The sequence below is a fragment of the Alexandromys fortis genome, unplaced genomic scaffold (assembly GCF_014885135.2).
Source record: "Alexandromys fortis isolate MF-2015 unplaced genomic scaffold, M_Fortis_MF-2015_v1.1 scaffold_63, whole genome shotgun sequence".
NCBI classification, from domain to species: domain Eukaryota; kingdom Metazoa; phylum Chordata; class Mammalia; order Rodentia; family Cricetidae; genus Alexandromys; species Alexandromys fortis.
Window position 1 is genome coordinate 6359679 of NW_026067953.1, and position 23737 is coordinate 6383415.

The 23737-nt window shown below is 37.9% G+C and overlaps 2 protein-coding genes across 8 annotated transcripts in view; both read right to left on the reverse strand.

Annotated features, from left to right (window-relative positions):
* Rps6ka5 (ribosomal protein S6 kinase A5) overlaps positions 1-23737 on the reverse strand; it is a 170349-nt gene that overhangs the window by 48641 nt on the left and 97971 nt on the right. For 5 of the 7 annotated variants that reach the window (XM_050151453.1, XM_050151452.1, XM_050151451.1 and 2 more), the window contains 4 exons: positions 21180-21295; positions 17595-17702; positions 3913-3996; positions 1866-1969 (listed from right to left, as the gene is read on the reverse strand). The exons of 1 other annotated variant lie outside the window; for it this stretch is intronic. In XM_050151453.1, the coding sequence (XP_050007410.1) occupies positions 1866-1969; positions 3913-3996; positions 17595-17702; positions 21180-21295 (412 nt within the window). The remainder of the gene's footprint in view (positions 1-1865; positions 1970-3912; positions 3997-17594; positions 17703-21179; positions 21296-23737) is intronic. One more of the 7 variants, XM_050151456.1, reaches the window with a different exon arrangement.
* On the reverse strand, positions 7-855 carry LOC126507224 (non-histone chromosomal protein HMG-14). The gene has a single exon (XM_050151484.1). The coding sequence runs from the start codon at positions 764-766 to the stop codon at positions 473-475; it is 294 nt and encodes a 97-aa protein (XP_050007441.1). The 5' UTR covers positions 767-855; the 3' UTR covers positions 7-472.

A 23737-nucleotide genomic window follows, 5' to 3' on the forward strand; every position in this document is an offset into this window, starting at 1 on the left:
GTTAGGAAAATGGACTGCCATAGGCAGACAGTCCTGACAGGGTAAGGACCAAGGAGTGGGTTTTTAGCCAACAGTTCTACGAAACACGACACTGGATATAACGGAAAATATTGCAGACACAAACGCACGACCGAGACTCCAAATTACCACTTAGTATATGCTTTGTGTTGTAGGATATAAAACTAGCCCCCTCTACGGAATGTTATGGTGACCCCCGAGACAGTCACAGCCTCTCTTGATTCAGTATCCTGCTATTTTCTGGTTGTACCAAAAAATAAACAACCAGCAAGTGATTTAACCTCTTAAAAAAATCATTTACACTTAAAAAATGGGATGAGGCAGGATTTCTCCCCACCTTTTAAAAATGTTACTAGAGCTACTAAAAAACTCGCATTTACAAAATAGTAAATAAAAATATTCCTCTGGATTGTACAAGAAGGGAGGCGGGGACACTGACAGACATGATGGATGGTTAGTCGGACTTGGCTTCTTTCTCTTCTCCTTCAGAGGCTGGACTCTGGTTCTCAGTCTCTCCATTCTCTGCGGGCAGATCCGTGGTTTGCTGGTCGGCCACTTCAGCTTGTTTGCCCTTTGCTCCCCGCTTCCCTTTTGCTTGCACTTTTTTATCCGATGACTTATCCTTTCCTGCGGCCTTTTTCGGCTTCGCGTCCACCTTGGCAGGGGCGGGCTTGGCCGACAGCCTCGCGGAGCGGCGCTTGGGCTCCGCCTTCGCCGCTCCGTCCGCGCTAACCTTCCTCTTGGGCATCTTAGCGGCGCTGGATGGGAGGCGCGTGCGAGGCCGAACCTGTCACGGAGCCGCCGCCGCACGGTCTGCTCTATAGTTTTATTTCTTGACTCTATTCTGTTTCACTTATCTTCTTTTCTTTTCCCTCCCTTCCTCCCTCCTTCTTTTCTCTCTCCTTTCTTTTTTCACCATTTAGAGACCAGGTCTAGCTGTGTAGCTGGAGCTGCTCTAGCACTTGTGAAGTTAACCAGGCTAGCCTTGAACTTGTAGCAATCCTCTTGTTTATACCTTCTGAGTACTGGGATTGAATGCATGCAAATTATTCAGGATTCATCTGTTTGTTTTGACACCAAACCCAAAATGTGCAATAATTACAGCTTATGATAAATCTTGAAATCAACTTTGTTCTTCTTCAAAGGTAATCTAACTAGTCTAGGTCCTCTTCATTTCTACCTGAGTTTTAGATCAGATTGCCAATTTCTATGTACTAAAAAAACCCCCCAAAAACAGCCTATTGGAATTGTAGTTGTATTGAACCCACAGATCCATTTGTAGGAAAATAATTATACTACAAATAAGTAACTATAAAATAATAAATGTGTTATTGTGTACATTTTTGAAAAACAATAATTCTACAAGTCTCTGGGTTCCCATCTCTCATCTCAGACACTCCAGTCAGCAAACTAGCTGTCTAGGTTTCCCTAGATTATCAGTTCCATTTCTTCAATGTTACATGGGTTATCCTTCCCTGTGTTGCATCCTGGGACTCTTCAGGTAGTCATTTGGGGGTGATCTCAGGGGATATCTTATTTATTTTCTGTAGCTCTGAAACCACTGCCCTCCATGCGAGATCTCCCACATCTTCAAAACTTCTGTTTCATGTATTTTGTCCATCGTTAAAATTGTTTCAGGCAAGAAAGCAAACTGATCCCTGCTATTTCATCTTCACTGACGTGGACTCAATATTTATTTTTGTCAAATCTGTCCTTAACGTTAGAAGATTCAAGGAAAAATAGGACAAAAACATAACATTGCAACTGTGATACTTACTAAGAATGAACAGAGAGTAACACCCAGGAAGCTACAAGAAGCTGATCTTATGACATTTGTTAAGTCTTACCTAGATATCTCAGCCTGGGAATTCTTTTCTCCATCAACAGTGAAAGGAGATGCTCCTGTTAGTAGTTCATACATTAGAACACCTAAACTCCACCAGTCAACTGCCTATAAAACAATAATAATTTCATTTTGTAGAATCAGCAAATAAAATGTGTCACAAGAAGACCAAAATAAAGTTACATACTTAAGAATATTTCACCAAAAACATTTTTCATAGCTTTCTGTCCCAGGAGTATTAAATTAACAAATTTAATGAGACATTTGGCAGAAAAAAACCCTATATAATACTCAGAACTAAAAGTGTTTTAATGATTTCTTAAATCAGTTAGTTTTACCACTGTTAATTTAAAACAATTTAACTTAAAATTTATTTCCTTAAAGTTTAGGCAGGTGGAATATTGAATTTATGGCCTGGGGGGAAAAAGGTGCCAACCAGCATTTTATAAAGCATTCATGCCCAAAGAACAAGATAGAATTCCTTAAACTCAAAGCAAAAACGTAAAATTCTTACACAAGGGTGTTACTTTTTAAACAGTTCCCTAAAAATAAATTTCTCTTACAAAATATGTTTATATATTTATGTCAATGGGATGTTTAAAATAATAGAAAATACAATGTACTCTAAACTCGAAATCCATTTATAAATACAATTATTTGAACAAAAATATTTAAGAGACAATATTTTTGGCTAGTTATATTATGGATCCTAGCCATGCAGAAATTCTATAAACAAGGTTTTCTTATTTGAAAATAAAGGCTTTAGTAGTTATTTTTCAAAATCTAAGTTACAAATTCTGACTGAATTGCACAATAGCTTTAAATTACACCATAAAGCAAACTAAACAAGCATTTCAACTCCTGAATTCATATAAGCAGTTCCAAAGCCAGTTGAGTCTGCCCTCAGAATGCTCTGTATTGGGCACGAAACCATGCTCTTTGGCTAATGCAACCTGAGATCAGATTCTAGCCACTGGCCAGTAGCCACTGCCATTCAGACTTGGGGAATGGGATTGCTAGAAATCAGATAGGTCATCAGAAAGGAGACCACGCATTCACCCCAGATACTGGATCGTACACGTGTGGTGTTTTGAAAGAGGATGAAGGGGAGGAGAACAATAAGGACAAGCCAGCCAGAATTCATTTGGAGAATGCTATTGTTAAATTGAAAGTGAAAGTATTACCCTTTAATACAGGATAGAAAAATGACCTCTATAGACTTTATAATGACTTAGAACTGACAGCTTCTTTATTATCTTCATTGGCACTTTCATGTAGAGGGAAGAGAAGAAGGGAAAAATTAAAAAAAAGCAAAAAAAAAAAAAAGGAAAAAAATCAAGTTCTTTAGAGGGTTAGGAAAACATACTATATTTTGACTGTAGAATTTTCCTTTTAAGGTTATGTGCTATTTCTGTTGGAGAATAATCAACAAAGTTATCAATATCTTTGTAAAGTTGAAAGCAGAAACTGGGAATAAAATATGAGTGGTTTTCTTTTTCAATTGTCTCTCACCATCTCAGTAGAAAGACTTATTAACCAAAGGTGGCAAACACAACCACCATCCATTTCTGTCTGTTTCCTGAGAACTTAACTATGCTAATAAAGCTCTGCCAAAATCTTTCTCCACGATGCAGAGAGGAGCCACCTACACAGCTTAGGTATTCAGTCACACTCCTGTGTTACACTTGGTTTAAATGTGTCTCATACAACACAAAAAGAATAAGCCTTTTTTTTTTTTAATGGAGTCATGGTTGAAACTTTGTTTAAGCTCACAGGCTTTTCCAATGAAAATGAAATGTACAATTATTTGAAGAATAACTTCAAGGTCTCAGCTTTAACAAGCATGTCACTCTACAAAGCAGAAGATCTTCATCAATGAGACCTTAAAAGGAAAACCAACTCATAGTGTGTTCCAGTACACAAAGCAGAGAACGAATGAAGGTAATAAGTATCAGAGTGTTTAAAGACTGTACTGGAACTTATTAACTGGGATTCACTCTTACTGTACAATTTACAGAAACACACAAAATAGTATCAAAAGTAGAACATACCTTGTCATGTCCTGAATCACCCCCTCTGACAATATCTGGTGCCATGTATTCAATAGTTCCACAAAAAGAATAGGCTCTTTCAGTCTTGAACAAACAAACAAAAGGGGGATTTGATTTCAAGCTAGCATGGCAAGTAACACATGTCACTGGTTGAATTACAGCAGCAGTAGCAGAGGTATAATCCGCCCAACAGACCTTCTGTATCACAGCAAACCTCTGCCTACTCAAGAGGGTACTGGGTAAACACCTGAGACAGATTTCTCATGCCTGAAACACCTCTGTCATGTATCAACCCACTCACAAATGAATCTGTTTAATGTTTCTTTCTGTTATTGTTCTTAGTGCATGCATATTTCAGTTACTAGTTATTTAGAAATGGAAACAGTCCTAGTAGGGTAACATGAACTAACATTTAGTAAATGAAGGCTTTTATTTCCAAATATGCAAAATTGGGAAAAATACCAGAAAACTTTGAGGAAGGTCAAAGGCCAATGAGATGCAGAGTGTCTCAAGGGGACCCAGAGCTCACCTATTAGGGTAGCCTGGATGGTTGGTGAGCTCCAGAAATCCTCTTATCTCTGCCTCCCCAGCACTGGGATTACAGTATAATGCCAGCACGCTCAGCTTATGTAAATGCTGGGGACTGAACTCAGGTCCTCATGTTAGCACAGTATATATTTTACCATCTGAGCTTTCTTTTCAGCTCCAACTTATTCTTCTAATATGGATATCTACATAAAATACTTCAGTGAATCTATAATGTATGGAATTGTGCAATGTTATATACAAGATTAATAATGTTCCTATGTTTCAGGCTGATCCCTGGAGCTCATGGCCAGCCAGCCTAGAAGAATTGAAGAGTTCCAGGGTCAGTGACAGGTTCTGTGCCAAAAAAAAGGTAGAGTACTAGAGAAAGACACTTGACATCAACATCTGGCCTCTATACACACATGCATACACATAAACATGTACCTGTATGCACATGTGCACACCTGCACCTCCCCCAACATGTACCCACATACAAATTCAACTCAGAATACACCACTCACACACATCTTAAAAACATGAGATAACAGTGTGCACTGTTTATGGGCACACATGAAGGAAAGCTAGTTACAAACACAAGCTAAATTCAATCCACCACCACTCTTCACATGAACTTATACAGCTGTAGGCTGCACAAAAATACACATGCAGGCTGATCAATATCATCTGAAATTCATTATCATTAACCTTAACTAGACCTCCAAATGCTGAGCAACAAAGTCAGTTATTTTTCAAATCCACTTATTTTACCAAGTTCAGTATCTCCATTCCTTTCCTTATTCTCAGTGAGAAAATAAAAGCAATCACACAGACCTTCCACAAGCTACCTTTAAGCCTCCACGCCTTCTTATGCCCAATAATTCATCTTCTTCCTGAATGACCAACCCTTCTCTGGCTAAGATTCACACTGCCTTGTGCACTTGTTGATATCCATCTCAGAGAGTGTTCTAAGCCCTTTTTTCCTCCCTTTATCATTAGTATATTTATTCCCTCTTTGTTTTCAGGGATATTCTAACTGGCATATGACATGTTTTATATCTCTTCTCTTGCTCTCTCAGACAGGATCTCATTCTGTAGCCAAGGCTGCCTTCAAACTCACTATATAGCTCAGGCTGGCCAAGAACAAATGATTCTCCCGGACTGTACCTTCCACACCCAGTTAATTTCTCCCATCTTAAAGTATAGCGCCCCAGTCTCTCTCAAATCTACCTCATCCTCTGCTGTGCTCTCCTCCCTTCCCAACTTTCTTCTTCATAAGTACCTGAGTTGTGCACATGTGTGGTTGTAAGTCTATTCCCGTTCTCTCCGAACTAAGACTTTGAGCTAGTGTTCAACCCTCAGTTCTCATCTTACTTGGCTTTAATACAACTGACAGCTAATCATTTCTGTATTGAGACACTTTCTCCCTTGGCTTTAAAGAACTGTCTCTTTTCTTCCCAGTTTCTTTTTCATGCTCTTTTGTTGTTCCCTCTCCTTTGTCTTATTCTCTTAGTATTGAAATAACTGAGTCAGATTTATCTTTTATTCTTTTCTCTCTTTACTTACTCTGTTGATGTTCTCATCTGTGTTCAAGATTTGAAAAACATCATTTATATACAAAATGGGAAATTATCAAATTTATGTACATAAAGGAGACTTCTCTCTCAAATCTCAGACTGATAACAGTGAGTAGACACTTGCTTTTATGTCTCATAGATCATTCAAATTCAGCTTACCGAACTGAACTGGTTCAACCAACCCAAGTCCTGTAACCTCACTCTTTCAGCTGCTCCAGCAAAACACCTTAAGCCATCCTAGATTCTTCAGGTTCTCTCATATCCCACATCTAACTCTTAAAAATTTCCATTAGTCTTATTGCCAAAATATACTCCAAATCTACTTCTGTATATATAGTATATATAGATACATACTATATATAGTATATATCTGCATATACACATATATACAAATGTATATATTGTCAAAAATACTCCAAATATACTTCTGTATATATATACATACATACACACATGTATATACATATGTGTATATATACACACACACAAATGTATATATTGTCAAAATATACTCCAAATCTATACCAGTACCTGTGGCTCAAGGCAACATCATCTTTTGCTAAGACTACTGCAGAGCTTCCTTAACTCAATTCCTGTCCCACTCTGAGTTACCATCCATGCCAAGCAGAATCACATTCTAAAACAGCTCCATGTATGTCGTGCTACTCAGACTCACTAGTGGCTACTGGTCTTACAGAGAAGCCACGGTACTTACATGCCCTTTCCGTGTAACCCTTCCATATACTTACATGTCCTCACCCCACTACTCTAATCACCACTTGTTCCATATAACCCACCTCTTACCTAGAAAAAACTTCCCAAGCTACCTACAGCGCCCACTCTCACCTTCTTCACACCTGTCTCCTCACATGTTAACTTCTTGGTAAAGCACCTCCAGGTCAACCTAGTTATTCCCCGATCTGTCCATCCCTTTCCTACTGAATTTGATTCCCTGCAACCTACTAATATACTACATACATATTTGACTTACACACGTTACTGTCTGCTGCCCAGTTTAGAGGAGAAACCTTTGTCTCTTTGGCTCACTATCAGATCTCCACATCTTGACTGAACATGGCAGACACTGATTCAGTATGTCCTGAATATGCAAAAAAAATGAAAGTGTTCATAACTAAAAATGTGAGTTTTTATGAGCTCATATGGTATTACATTATTTTGCTCTCTGACTTTCATATGCATACCAAGCCATGGACGTGCATACATATATACACACACAATGTAAAAAAAAACCATACTATTATTCTGCTAAATGGACAAAGCAACAAAATGACTCCTAATGACTTGATACTACACTCATCAATGAATCCCTCACTCAACCCTCATCACAGAAACTTCATACAGTAGATGTCAATTCACACATGGACCCACAACTTGTCAACATGCAGAGAATAAGAGCCTTTGGAGTGCTTGACTGTAGTGGGATGTCTATACTACACTCTTCCCCTCAAGACTCTATGTGAGGGGTGGGGCAGAAAGAATGTAAGAACGTCAGGAGCATGATGGTATACATCTTTAATTTTAGTACTCAGGAGGAGGCAGATGCAGGCAGATCTCTATGAATTCAAGCCTAGCCTGGCATGCAAGTACCGGGCCAGCCAACCTCCCCTCCTCATGTCCTGGCCAATATATATATATATTGAGCCAGATGGGGTAGGAGTGGATCATTTCAAAGAAACTGCTTTTATTTCATACACAACAGGGCATATGCACATTTGAACTCTGACTGTGACAGTATGCATAAGATCTGCAAAAGCTCAAGCCAGATAGAATCCTAGAATGGAGGAGGGAGAAGGGCACAAGGTCTTTTTCTATCAAGGAGCTACTGTATTAACTGATGCTGGAAAAAATACATATTGCCTTTAATGATGTGACAGCTGGTATATTATCAGAGCAGGCCCCATACCCAGAACTAGTCAGCCAACACCAATTGGACTCCGTAAGTTTAAGAGTTGGGGAGAGAAAAAGGGATAAAGAAAAAGAGAAAGAGAACATGAAGTTGGATGGGTTGGGAGATAAGGAAGGATCTGTGTGGAGTTGTGGGAAGGGAAAAACTATAATAAACAGTAAAACTGCCAAAATTTAATAAAAACAATGTTTTAAATAAAAGAAATTAAAAAAAACCAAATAGTAATAATCTATTTTCAATCTTATTATCCAAAGGGTAAATTCTCCTAAAGTCCCCTAGTGCAGCAGTTTTCAACTTGTGGGTCTCAACACTTTGGCAATCCTCTAACTTCAAAAAAATTTACATTATGATTCATAACCATAGCAAATTTAGCTATGAAGTAGCAATGAAAATAATTTTATGATTAGGGGTCACCACAATTGAGAAACTGTATTAAAGGGTCACAGCATTGGGAAGGTTGAGCACCACTGCCATAGTAAGTCCCTGATGCTCAATATAGTTTTAAATAATGTTCTTTTGCTCCTCAGAAAATAAAAGAGACAATTCTACACTTATACATGCACCTTATTTATTCCTGCTGTGACCAGTGGCTCTCTAGTGGACACATCATGGGAATGCTTCCTGTCATCCCAAGGCAGTGACCAGGCTACTTTCATGGACACCTGCTTGACCTCTAATAGCTATTCATCAGAAGAAAAACCAAAATAGGAGAGAAAATAGATAAAACTGACAATTAAATATTTTTTAAGTTAAAAAAATAACATGATCTAAACAAATGGAATATTCAATACTTAGACATTTCTAGGAAAATGCTAATTCAAAAGTTTCCCTGTTTGCTGTTGTGTTGTTTATATTGAACTGGACTTAAAGAAAAAAGAAAAGACAGAAACACTATCCTTAATAAGCTTCAGAACCAGTAATGTCTGCCATAAGAAAAAGTAAGACGGGCACGCCATTAATCCCAGTGCTCAGGAGGCAGAGGCAGGCGGATCTCTAGTTCGAGGCCAGCCTTGTCTACAGAACTAGTTCCAGGACAGGTAGGGCTGTTACACAGAAAAACTTTGTTGAGAGAGAGAGAGAGAAGGAAAAAAGGAACTGTCAAACCATTTTGTCCCTGCCTCTAAAGGAGCCCCAAAAATCTGCTCTGATGTCTAGAAAGAGAAACTTCACAAATGACTATAGTTAAATATTATTAACACTAAAATATTTTATAATATCTTTTTTATATTTTTCTTATATTTATTTGTGTGTGTATATGTGTGTGCAGGTCAGAGGACAATTCTGTTGAGTCAGTTCTCCCCTTCTACTATAGGTAATTCACAAACCAAACTCAGGTGGTCAGGCTTGGCAGCAAGTGCCTTTACTTACTGAACTATCTTGCTGGCCCAATTTTAATGTTTTTTAAGTTAAGGACAAATTGAGACCACAGATGAATACTTTTGATTTTAATCCTCTTCCTTTTCCAGCGTAGGTCAAAATAAACCATTTTTCTCATAACTTGCTTTCAATAAGGGTGTCTGATCACAGCGATAGAGAAGTGACTAATGCAACCTAGCTATCTTGAGATATATATATATATATATATATATATATATATATATATTATAATAGCCAAAATCTTGAGGCACTTACTAGAGAAAGATGTAATTTTCTTACGAATAAGAACATAAAGGAAGAATAACAAGATTCTTGTGTATACTTTAACTTTGCTCATAATAACCTGAGGTTTGAATAGTACACCTCGCAAACTGAAATTAATATATACAATGTTTTATATTTCAAAATATACCTGCATGAGAAAGCTTATTATATTGGTATGGCAATCCTATAAGTAGCTAAGATAACTATTATGTTACAGATGAAGAAATTAGGATTCAGAAGGGTTAAGAACTAAGTGGCTTTTCATTATTAACATTATATTGCTAAAAAGATTCCATCTTCAACACAATATAATAAATCACTGCATCTAAACTTATCAAAGGTTCAAATGCTCATTATTTTTAAAAGTCATGCTCTATGGGTCTTTTCCTTTTAAGTATATATACCACAGCAATGAGCTGTAACTTAGATATCTCACTTTTAAGTGTTGAAGACTTATTTTTCTTGATTAAAGCATATAATTTTGTCTACCTTGGAATTCTTGATTGTTATGAAAAAAATTTAAACACAGTATTTATATAGAGAGGAACAACACATGAACATATTTTCAACATTACTTTACTGTTTATGAATAAAAAGACAATTTTGTCAAAGTAATTCCTTATCTTTATTTTACACTATTTTTATTAAGTTTCTTATTCCACATTAAAATTAGATATGCAATACATAGCAGACTGTCTGCCTGACTCAACAAACATTTCTTTTTTAAAAGAGATTTATTGGTTTTTAATTTCATATGTATGGGTGCTTTGCCTGTTTGTATGTATATACTCTGTGTGGTTCTTGGTGCCCATGGAAGCCAGAAGAGGCTACCGGATCCTCAGGGCTGGAGATATGGACACTTGTGAGCTACCATGTGGGTACTGTAGATACAAGTCAGATCTTCCGGAAGAGGAGAAAAAGCTCCTGACTCACCTCTCCAGCCCTCAACAAACATTTCTGTTGTTGTTGTTTCCTGCCTCTGTCTCCTGAGTGCTGGGATTAAAGAAATGTGCCATCACTGCTCAGCCCAACAAACATTTCTTAACTATCAAAGCTACTTTGTGGAAGACCACATCCTCACCTGCAGGGACTTTCTTTTGCTTTTGGAATCTCAAAGGATTCACTGATTTTATAGCTGAGAAAAAGAACATACCAATAAAAGTATCAAACTGTACAAAGTATTATCATAGAATATGTTTAAAGTTAATAAAATAAAATCGATTCTGTATATAATTCAGATTAGCAATCTTTACCTAGAAATAATCACGCAGATATTTAACAAATATTTAAATATATGTTCACAATTTGTTATGATCACCATCCTGTTTCTAGGGTTCATTTTAATTTTTAGCATATAGGAGGTACTTGATATAATTTGAAAATAAAGAGACAATTATGCTATGACCAGAACATATCAAATATACAAAAAAAGTAAGCTGCTAACATTAAATTTGAATATAGGTGACAGTTGTATGGCTGTGGCAGTCTGTGGGCCACTGACAGTGGGACGAGGATTTATCCCTACTGCTTGAACTGGCTTTTTGGAGCCTATTCTCTTTGGAGGGCCTTGTTCAGCCTCGATATGGGGAGGACCTTGGTCTGCCTCAAAGTGATGTGCTATACTTTGTTGACTCCCTATGGGAAGCCTTATTCTGTCTGAGGAGTGGACGGTGCTGGAAACAAAATGGCCATTAGTTCAAGTTTTAAGAGACTCCAGAAAACAGAATTCTTATCTGACCCCTGAGAGTAAAAGCTGAAGTCTAGCCTGACAGTACGGCTTTTAAGGCAAAGAGAAAGAATGAGTTAAAAGAACCCAAGAGTGTAATGTTCTGTCAAAATGCAGTTGGTTATAGTTAGTGAAAAAATTAGCTTATCAATGACTTAGTTCTCTGCTTTATTCTGAACTCTAACATTTTTGCACCTAAATAACCAAGTGGTGGCATTCTCTTATGGGGTAGTGTTTGACCTATCCAGCAAAAAACACACAGGAACTTTCTTCTCTCATAAGAGAAGAACTGGCTGCTTCAGTCACGCAGGACATCTGTTGATCTATGATTACTCTATCCAAGATTCCTTAATTCTTATCAGCTTTGATTTGTGTTGTTTTGGCTTAGTTTGTTTTGGGCCCCAACAGTTCACTATTCTCTAGGGACCTGGTGTGTTTTCTCCTTTTTCCAAATCACCAGCCACAAGTGCCTATTCAGCAAGTGATTCTTTTCAGCTTTGTATTTAGCCTAGGATCAAGCACACTGAAGGCCCTCAACAAGCACAGACCAAATGAATGAGCAAATGGATGTGAGCATCCATGGAGGGGAAAGTAATCATTAGGTCTGTTAGGGGACAGCCCACATACTACATACCAGACTGTTTGGCAGTCTGGTGAGATACTTTAAACATGTCACTTCAAAAAAAAAAAAAACATTGTATTGAAATATATTAAAATAACCACAAAATTGAGACACTATCAGACATGCTTCTGTGGCACAGACTGAGCATATCAAGTTACAGGCTCCTCTGCAGAGAGAGGTTATCTGTGGAGGTTTACTTTCAACCCCCCCAAATGACAGCATCTGTCAACTTTCTAAAAGGTTTATTTACTTTCTAATTTATGTGTATGAGTGTTATACCTGCATATATGTAAGAAAATCACATGTATCCCATGTTGGTGTCTGTTTGAGGTCAGAAAAGAGTATCAGATTCCCTGGCACTGGAGTTACAGAAGGTTGTGATCTGCCATGTAGGTAATGGGAATGTATCTGGTCCTTTGCAAGAAGAGAAAGTGCTCTTAATACTGAGCCATCACTCCAGCCCCATCTGTTAACTGTATTTTCTTGGTTTCTCAGTGGCAGTCCTCCATACCTTTGTCTAAGGCACTACAGTGCTCATGGTAAGGTGTGGAACAGGCCACGGGCCCTGCACAATACAGGTGTCACTTTTGCTTTCTCCACTAATTTCCATAAGGCATTCTCACTCTCAACTGTGCCTTGAATACAGGGTATCTGACCTTTGATGTCTTCCCTGAAGGTAAAGAAGCCATAGGTACCTAAGTAAACAGAGCTGACATAGGACCTGGGATGTGGGGTGTCACCTTTCTTATCTGACTCCCAAACAATCTTCCTGGATCCCTAATCACCCACACTTCTACTTGAGGAACAATTAGTGGCTACAATTCTTGAGTAGTTCTGGGGAGTCAGTGGTGCAAAGCAGTCTTCTTTTGAGCCTCTTACCTTACCGATCTAAGACTCAGTTAAAACTATCATCTATTCAACCAAAGTGTAGTTGCCATTATCTGCCCTTCCTTTTGAATGTGTGCATGTGTTACTTTTTTTTTTTTAAAAGTTTAGTATGGTTTAGAAAGGAGGCAACAATAAATATGCAATCCTCTACTTTTACTAAAGTTGCCACTAAAACTTTTATGAAGGAGTAGAATTTTTTAAAATAAAAAACAAACTTAGGGGGGAAGGGCCGGAGAGAAAGCTCTGTGGTTAAGAGTACTTGCTGCTCTTGCAGAGGACCCAGATTCAGTTTCCAACACCCACAAGGCCACTCAAAACCACTTAAAACTCCAGTTTCAGGGATCCAGTGCCCTCACCTGGCCTTCATGGCCACTGTATGCATGTGGTACACAGACATACATGCAGAAAAAACATCTATACAAATAAAGAGTAAACTTAAAAAATCAAACATAGAAGCAAATTTCTCAAAATCCATCTAATCTATTTTATAACTATGATTTTATATCTAAGAAAACTTAGCTAAAGCCACAGTGTCATAAAGGCAAAAGCCTTCCTTCCTTATTTTATTTCTCTTTGCACTATCTAAGTTAGAGGTGATCCTTAAAGACATACTGAATGAGAAAACAAAGTTAATATAGCTATGATAAAAAAAAATTAGGTCAAGCCGGGTGGTGGTAGCACAAGGTTTTAATCTCAGCAGTCGGGAGGCAGAGGCAGGTGGATTTCTATGAGTTCGAGGCCAGCCTGGTCAATACAGAGCGGGCTCCAGTGCTACACAGAGGAACCCTGTCTCAAAAAACCAAAACAACAATAGCAAAAAATAGGACTTTTAATCTTTATGCTAGCGATACCTGGGAGGAGGAGCCTCAATTGAGAAAATGCTCCTATTAAATTGCCTCCAGGAAATCTGTATGGTATGATTAATGATTAATGTGGGAGGGCCAGCCCATGGAGGTGGGATACCATAGGCAAATGTTGTATAAGAAAGTAGATTGAGCAAACCATGAGAAGCAAGTCAGTAACAGTACCCCTTTATGGCTTCTGCTTTAGTTGCTTCCTCCATGTTCCTGCCCTGACTTCCTTCAGTGATGAAGTATGATCTGAGAGTTGTTAAGATAAAATAAACTTTTCTCTCCAAGTTGTATTTGGTCATAATGTTTTAAACTCTATGTAACAAAAACTTAAGACAATCAGTACTGGTTTTGGAAATATTCCAAAAAGCAATCAGACATATAGAGAGATTATCCTTTACCTAAAATGCTTGAGACCGGAAGTGTTTGGGATTTCAGATTTTTTTTTAAACCTGGATTCTAGGAATACTAGAATATATAAAAATGATTGTGTGAGGATAACACAATTTTAGTTGGGGGATTTATTTAGGTTTTATATAGAACATGTCTGCATGTGTGCGTGTGCTTGAATGTAATGACATTACAGAGAGAGTTTAAGTATAATTCTCAGAGATATTTTAAGTAATTTTGTGTAGGAAGTGAAGTTTATACACATGGGCCCATCAGAAAGCCAGAGTTAGCACTCCTTCATCCACCACGTGGACAACCTTTGGTTGTTTGACATCACCTCCATACACTCCAGGTTCTAAGTTTACATAAAACCACTAAGAAGTCATTCTCTTATATTTATTCACAAGTATGTATTTAGTACTAAATATACGGCATTCCCGTAATGCATAAAAACCATGCCGTTAACTAAGCTGTACAATGGCCTGTCCAGAACTCTTAGGTTGGTTGCTAGGAGGTCCAACAGTTACAAGACACTATTTCACTGAAGATACGGTGAGAAGATATACCATTGACAGTTGATCCACGTCTACACCTCTGTTTGCCACGCTAGCATGCCGTTCAAGCAAGCATTTTTCAAATTTATTCTTCATTGATCTAGGATTTTTCTCTGCTCATAAAGCTGAATTTTAAAAAGCTACTTTGGGGAAAAGTATGTGCTGTAGAATTGTTTTAGATAAAAACTTCAGGAGGATGAACAGAACAGCTGTCAAAGAATCAAAACCAAGAAGTTTCCATCCAGTCCATCTATCCTAAAATACTCATCAGATGCAGGGGGAAAAAGTGAACCCAAGAATCAAGAAAGAGGTCTCTGGTGATCCAGCTTTCTTGCTAGTGCAGTAATAGACTGGCAAGAATACATAAAGCAGCAAATACATAACCTTCTCCTACTAGAAGCTTACAATCTGTGCAACATACCACCATCCCAGACTGATTCTGTGTGGGGCAATTTTAATTCCATTGGGAGCTATATCATTGGCTGTCTGCACAGTGATTTTCTGGGCAATAATGTTAAAGGGTTACATTTCATCAGTATTACAGACTTATTCAAGTATCAGCTTTTCCTCAGTGATGATCTTGAAAAATAAGATAGATTTTTTTCTGCTGCTTTATGATAAGCAGCTATTATATTATCTATCTATCTACCTACCTACCTACCTATCATATACCATCCATCTGCCCATCACACTATGGATCAATCATAGGTCCTTGCACACATTAAACAAGCACTCTTATTACAGAGCTGTATCTTCAATTCCTTTCAGCATTTACTTTGAAACAAGGCCCAACAGTAAGTTGCCTAGTCTGCTCTTGAAGTCACTTTGTTGTTCAGGCAGGCCCTGAACCCAAGATTCTCCTGCTTCAGCCTCCCAAGGAGATGGGTTTATAAACCTGAGCCACCAGGCCTGGCTATAACTATGAATCTTTTAAAACTTAAAACTCTGTCTTCTGACAAGTTCAGAATTCATTGAATGTTCAGACTTATTTTCAATTTTAGTTCACAATACAAAGCTGTTTGCTTGATTATCACACCATGAAGTGTCTTGAGTTCACTGTGACAGAGCAGAGATACTTGTTCAATATTTTTTATATTTTTATTTATCTTGTGTGTGTGTGTACATATGCACACATGAATGTGGGTGTGCACATGAGTCAGAGGACAACTTGAGGAAATCGATTCCCTCCTTTCACTATGTGAGTCCTGGCGATCAAACTCAGGTGGTCAGGCCTGGTAGCTGGTGCCTTTATTCATAAGGCACTTTGATGGACCATTTTCTATTTTCTGTTAACTTCTATTTATTACTTTAAATCTTAATAGTTACAGCTGGGTGGTGATGGTATATGACTTTAATCCCAGCACTTAGGAGGCAGAGGCAGGTGGCTCTCTGTGAGTTTGAGGCCAGCTTGGTCTACAAGAGCTAGTTCCAGAGCAGGCTCCAAAGCTACAAACAATAAACTACCCCCCCCCACACACACACACACAAAGAAAAAGACAAAGAAAAAATCCTAACAGGTCATTCCTACACAATATCTCCAATGAGCCATTCACAAGAGTATTGCTGTGCAACTCTCCAGTAGCCTGCATTTCTGTGCTAGAAATAAATATAAATGCTTCCTCTTTTTCTTCTAGTGTTACCACATGAGGATCTGCAGCTCCTCTGGGATTCCCAATATATCTTTACATCACACAACAGAGAATAAATCAAAATTAAAATAAAATAAAGTGGGCAATGTATACAGCTTTGGGCTGCACATGGAGAGTGGACCATTGAGAACCTGTTCTTGTGCATGAAGCTGCCATCTGTCTGATCTTACTACCTCCTGTGGGTCGGGGTCTGTACTGGGGATCTGTGTGTTCATGCAAAAGATGTATCACAACTGACAGTCTCTTGTTCCTCGGGGACACAGAATAAACTATGTTCTGTGTCTGTGTTTTGACTGTGGCACATCACAGGATGGCAAGTACGGCATTTTCCATTTGTAATATTATGTTGGCACTCAAAATTTTTGGTTAGGGTTGCTTGACCTATACTTAATCTGGAACACAATACTGATGTGTTTTATTCAGGCAAGTCCTATATTACAAAACTCTTTTTTTTTTTTTTTTTGTTATTTTTGTTTTTCAAGACAGTGTTTCTCTGTTTAACAGCCTGGCTGTCCTGCAACTTGCTTTGTAGACCACATTCGTCTCAAACTCACGGAGATCAGCCTACCTCTGCCTCCAGAGTTCTGGGATTAAAGGCGAGCGCCACCACCAGCCAGCTACAAAACTCTTACTATGACTCTATGTTCTAAATCAATAATTTTCTGGACAGAAACAAAACTGGCCTCCAAATAAACTGTTCTTTTGAATAATTAGTACTTGAAAATACAACTTTATCATAACTTCTACATAAAAATAGCACTTGATTATAATTAGTAGACATATAGCTTTAAATGCAATTGGAGGCACCTGTGATATTAAACAATCCCTAACTAACACTGTAACTGTAGGACCTTTTGTTCATATCTACAGTCAGCATAACAATGTCTGATTATAAAGTGTTAGATCCGGTAGGTACTGTCACCCTTCCCAGTGAACTCTAAGGGTCTTAAGTTGGTAATTACAATGTAAACTAAGTGTGTTTCACTTTGGTTTCTTTTTGTTCATCACTCAAGCCATTCTCCTAATGGGTAAAAAGGGTTATTTTAAATATTAGTTATACCTGACACATTTTATGGAGAAGGGTACAATGTCGAAGTGGAGAAGTCTGATATACAGAGAGGTTTACTATAATTTTAATAGGATGGTTCTATGGTAATATTAAAATAAAAATCTCAACAGTCCATTCATATCAATTATTACCTTGAACAAATCTGCACAGACTTTTGTAACCCACACAGTACTACTGCTCTATTAAATGTTTATTGGCAAATAACTTTTCATCCTTGTTTTCATTCTGTTATTATTAACTTCAAATTAAAATATAATACTCACTTCATCAGCCACAAACTCCTTACTCAGACCAAAATCTGTCAGCACCACATGGCCGTTAGAATCAAGTAGAATATTTTCAAGTTTAATGTCACGGTATATAATCCCCAACTGTAAAAACAAAACAAAACAAAATAATTTTAAGACAATTTCCAAATCAATTAAAACAGCATTTATTTACCTTTGAGGAGATTCCTCTTCAGGATTCTGAGGCTCTTAGAAACTCCTGGGGCTCAAGTGCTAGCTTTCCCAAAGCTCTCTGAATGTATCTTAGTTCTGTGTAACAAGGGTCTAGCCCTGGAACCAGCTTCTTTGGGGTCTCCCTGTTGACTATTAACTCTTTCTGTCTCTATTCCATTTTTTTTTTATTTTTTTGAAACAGGGTTTCTCTGTAGCTTTGGAGCCTGTCCTGGAACTAGCTCCTGTAGACCAGGCTGGCCTCGAATTCACAGAGATCCGCCTGCCTCTGCCTCCCGAGTGCTGGGACTAAAGGTGTGCGCCACCACCGCCCAGCTGTCTCTATTCTCCTTAATGAACGCTAATTCCAAATTATCTTCATGGTTTTTCTTGGCCAGTTCTTGCCCACAACTCTGCAATGGCTTCAGCAAACCTTCCTAAGGAGCCATCATATCCTATGTTGATCATTTCTGTTTTCAAACTACGCATTTATCTGCAAATTACTAATGTTTTCTAGGTATTTACCCTTTGCCTTAATATATTTACACTGTCCGCTGTTTAAGATTTTATGCACTTATCTAGTATCCTGTATGATGCAATATGTCAAACAGGCAATTAATAAAGGCTTTTAAAATAACAAGTTCTTAAACATAAAGGTTAAAGAGCACAGGTTAATTTTGATGTTTAGTTCTAATTTAGCAAAGCAAATCATTAAATAACATGTCATGCATTGATTTACAACAAGGTATGATCTGGAAGTAAGCTATGAGATTATTTTGACTGTACAAGCATCATGGAGTGCACATCAAGGGGCATAGTGAAAAATATGTGTATCCTATTCCTCCTGAGGCCACAGTGAACAAACAGCAAGTGGGCAAACCAAGTAAAAATGACCAGGTCAAACATGAGACATACGAAGCTGCTGCCATTGAAACAGAGTAGAGTGGTTTATAGGAAACCCTCTAAAATGATGAGCGAAATATATATTAAATATTTAAACCAGAAGAATGTTTGGCTTTTGACCATTATCAGGTTTTACTATGCCATACATAACGATATGTGGTCCATTATTATGAGTGGTAGCTCAGCCAGCTTATTTACACCAGCAACACATGAACAGGTACGGAGCTGATAGCTACATAACCACCAAGTGAAAGGAATTTTTTTTAGCTCCATTGCAATCTTATGGGATCACTGTCAAATACAGCCCATCACTGAGTGAACTGTTACACCGTTCAAGACTGTCTGCCTCTCTATTTTGTTTTTCATGTAAGCAGTACAGTAAAACATGTCAACTACCCACTATAAAAATCTAAGAGGTGCCTGCCACTTCAATATTTTCAGTTATATCAGCATGGATCAAGAGCTTTGATACTTTAAAAAATTGTTTTCTTCAACATCCAATATAGGAAAAAGCAGATTTCTAGTAATCTCTCAAGACAAAAATTATATCGCCCTCAAAAACAAAACAAACAGTAGGCAATTTTCCTATGAAAGCTTCAGTGGTTTTCAAGAAAGATAGAAGGAAAACACTTAAGAGCGTGTACCGAAGACATCTGATTTGAAGCACTATGTTTACCTAACAACCTGCAGCACTCTGCATCTGAACAACCTCTTTGGAAAAGATTTTTAGAGACAAACTGTTTACTATCCAATTTACTTCATCACTTCCAAATAAATCTGTACTTTTATCTCCTTACAAGAATCAGTACCAGTGCTGGGTGGTGGTGGCGCACACCTTTAATCCCAGCACTCAGGAGGCAGAGGCAGGCACAGCTCTGTGAATCTAAGGCCAATCTGGTAAAACAAAATGAACAGAATTGAATTATTATATAAATTATAGACTGTGTTTTCTAGCTTACCCATTTGGCTTTGTGTTTTGCTTTTACTTTTGAGTTTATAGTCAATTTTACTGTCATTTTTGTATTTTAAAACATTATATCTAATTATGTTTCAAAGGTCTTGTAGCTTATTCTGAACAGTAACATTTTTGATATAAAGATGTTTAAGCCAAATCTTATCACACAAAAGAAAGCATAGGCATGAAGCTTGTCACCACAGTGAAGATTCTATCGAAAGCAGCACAAATGGCTGTTCACTGGCCCCGCTCTTCCTCCCACTGCCGGTCTCTTCTCTTCCTGCCTCCCAGACATCTTCATTTACTCTTCGCTTGTGACAGGATCTCACTATGTAAAACTGCTCTCTCATCACAACCTGACCCCTACAGCTCCCAGGTGCTGGTATTTTCTAAACATTCTAATGTCGCCCCCCACCTGTCAATACAGGTGCTTCTGTCAGGACTTGTCTCTGTCCTGGGCTGGACCTGCTGTTTCTTGACTCCTGCCTATTTTCCTGTATCTTCCAGAATTTTTTCTCAATCTTTCTCATCTACCATCTATATCTTTGACTCAATTTCTTATCAAAACTCTCTGCCCCTTGAAGATGTCTTCCTTGCCATTTTCCTTCAATTCTCACCTCTTTTTTTTCTGTGTTGTATATGTATTATTTTAATCTGTTTGTAATAAGTGAAGGGAGGGCTGACAAACATAACAAAGAGTGGCTTCATATCTGAACTTTTGGATTTTGGACTCAAATCACTTTTGTTCCTTTATGAGCTTGCATACACCTTTGAGATAAATTACTTTAGCATTTTCTACTTCTGAAGAAAACCATACACACTGAGACACAACATAGAAACTGTCCACTTCTCCAATAACTTAAATAAGTTACTCAAAATTTCATGAATCAAGGTTAAGGATATCTGTAATAATACAAGTTTAAACTGATGTGTACAGAATTGCAACATGACCATAGATACAATGTTTAGGTAAAGGTTTCAGTATCTGAGCTCCTGTTACTTGGAGGCAATGAGCAGGAACAGGGCAGGTGCGGAAGGAAGTTAACACAGGAGGGAGGGAAATAACCCTGAACCAATAGCAAAATCAGGAAGTCTGAGGACAGATGGACGGATTGTGCCATGGAGCAAGTCACAACTAAGAAAACACATTTTACAACTTGGGGCTTCATTTTAACAACCAACAGCTTTTATTCTCATATTTTATAATAAGCAAAGTACAGGGGTTTCTTCATGAAGACCATCAAAAAGAAAAAAGCTCAGGTTAGAATTTATTTTATTTCATTTATTGAGTTGGGGCCCGACCTCACTTTGTAACTCAGGCCTTCAATTCATGATCTTCCTGCTTCAGCCTCCCAAGAGCTGGGATTATAGGCATGCTGCACTAGGTCCAGCAAAAAGCAAACATTTTCAGAAAGAAGCTATGAAAATGAGAACACAGTAACATTCATAATCCCCAAGACAACCTGTGAAAACATCAACTTGCTTAGCTCCCTCAACACCTCAGTTAACAGACTGTTCAAACAAAAGCAAACTCCAAAGATGAAGCACCTTACCTTGTGCAGGTGTTCCAGGGCAAGCACGATTTCTCCAACATAGATCTGCACTTCGTGCTCTGTAAAACGCTCTCTTTGAGAAAGATGAGTAAAAAGTTCTCCACCATTTATATAATCTAAAAATGAAATATATTTTTCTTTCTTTGACTTGCATTCATAAATGAAAGGAAATAACTCCTTTTAATCACTTTGGGTTAACCATGAATATTTTTGCAGAACTCTCAGAAATGGCAGTTTCATAAAAAGCATTATTAGTTTCATATTTTCATACAATTTCCTAACACAATGATCACCCCAAACCAATCAAATTAATGTGCAACGAGTACCACCATTAAAACTATGACACAAAATTCACACAAACTTAAGAATACTTTTCCAAAGACCTCTGCCACCAGTGTGTAACTTACTGTAGAGTATCAAACATCAGCCATATGCTGACCAACATTCCCTATCCCACACAAACCCCAAACAAAACACATGCAAAATCCTATCTTGCCATATGCAATGGTTGTCAATTGCTAAGAGCTATAAATAGATTCTCTATATTCCAGAATTGTCTGGGCACACTTTAAAAGATGTATTGCTAGGCAGCATGTAGCATTCTTATGGTTCCATAACGCATGGAATAAAAAAGAATATGGAGAAAAAGCAGTACAACATGGCTGAAGGAAGTATTCAAAATCCAAAGATCACATTTTTCTTCAATTTGCCCCATTATCACAAGTGAGGTAATGAAAGAGGAGACAAAAAGGCTGAATAAAAAGGGGGACTGCCTATTTTGGGGGAAGGAAACACTAATCATTTGTATTAAGATATTACTTGAAGACCTAACAATGGATGAATTTAGATAATAAAGATTAAAATCATAAAGTATTTAAAACTGTACAGACAATAACTTTTTCAAAAAATTAAACTCTAGTTTCATTGGAGGCTATCCACAAAGAACATTTCCTTTCCAAGGTTTCTGTATTTTGCCAAGGGTTTTTAATTTATCTGAACACAAAGCTAATTATTTAAAAGGCATAAAACACAACATTCCTATAAATGAACAATGCATTTTTTTTGTTTTAAGTAGTTACTGACATATGTCTAAATTTACATAGTCACAGCTCAGAAATATACACCTATATATGAATGGTCAAACTCCCACAGTCTCAAATGTGCGATTCAATCATTTCATCTTCTACGTCCCACTTCAGCAGAGCCAACCTCTTCCTCATGTTATCAGCACAGTACCCATATAATTTTCTTGCTGTATTCCTAATGCTAGTTGTACTCCCTTTTCTGCTACACTGCATTTTTAAGCATCAAGACCAATATAGTCATCACACGACACCCACCACAAATGCCTGTATGCAGCACTCAATACATTCTGACATCTTTCTCTGTATCATGAACTTTGCTTATATTCCTTGCCCCATTGTTCTCTTGTTGTCTTCTCAATGATGGTTCCCCTCTCCAAAAACAATCATTAAATCCCCAAAGACAGTCTAGTGTAAAACAAAAACACAACAAAAAAAACCTCCAATATATTTCTTCTCAGAGACAATGTGACACATCTGGACGAAGGTGAGCTTTGTAACTAGACAATAGTTCTACTGTTGTAAACAACTAAGTTTCTGATCTCCAATTCTTTATCTATTAAACTGAAACAACTATTTGTGAATTACTATTGCTTGGGATATAAGAAGTGCTTTTTCATTGCTGGGGAGACTCAAGAAAAAGATAATATAAATCCAAGAAGACAAGGTTAATACATCAAGTTACCTATTTTCCTACTTCTGAGATAAATGGCTTGGACATTAATAACAATCAGTATTTTATAGGTATATGCATGTTACATAGTTTATAGGCAATTCTACCCAGTTGCCCAGGCTTTCACGGTGGTAAAGCAGAAACTGAGGCAGCGCAAGAAATCTAACAGAAGTCACAGTAAGTTCTGTTGTGGGATGTTTTGATCACACTCTGACACTCCTGAGACTGCCCAATAAAGTTATACCCTGAATCAGGGGGCAGAGCCAGTGACCAGCTGACCAGAAGAAGCTAGCCATTTGAACAGAGAAGTTGCACAGGAAGACAAGGGCAGGGACTAGAGTTTGAGCTCTCTTGGTTCTAGGAGGAGGTAAGAGACTTGTCTTTTGTGGTGTCTCTGGCCAAAAAGCTAGGTCAAATAGCTGTTATTCAGCCTCTCTGAACTCGCAGGTTTTCACCCCAGCCTTTGACTTCTGGGTCTTATTTATAAATAGAACAACAGAGACTTGATTTAAACCTACTCATCACATCAGCAGCAGGTGGGGGTGGGGGACACAAGCCTTGCCAGACTGCGGCCTGAGTGGTCAGTGGGGCACTGACTGAGGGGCTGTAGGGCAGCAGCCAATAATTCAAGTATCAGTAGATACACAGATAGCCGCAAACCTGGCAGAAAAAATCAAAGTGCTGTAATGAAAAGCAGACACAGTAGAAGCTAGTAAGACTCTAGAAGTCAACCAATAGCCATCCTTAGTCTTCATTCTGTTTGGCATGTAGCAGAACATCTCATCATAGTTTTAGTTGTAATT

Excerpts from the sequence above, each read along its gene's own strand:
- LOC126507224 (XM_050151484.1), bottom strand. The coding sequence starts at position 766 with ATGCCCAAGAGGAAGGTTAGCGCGGACGGAGCGGCGAAGGCGGAGCCC.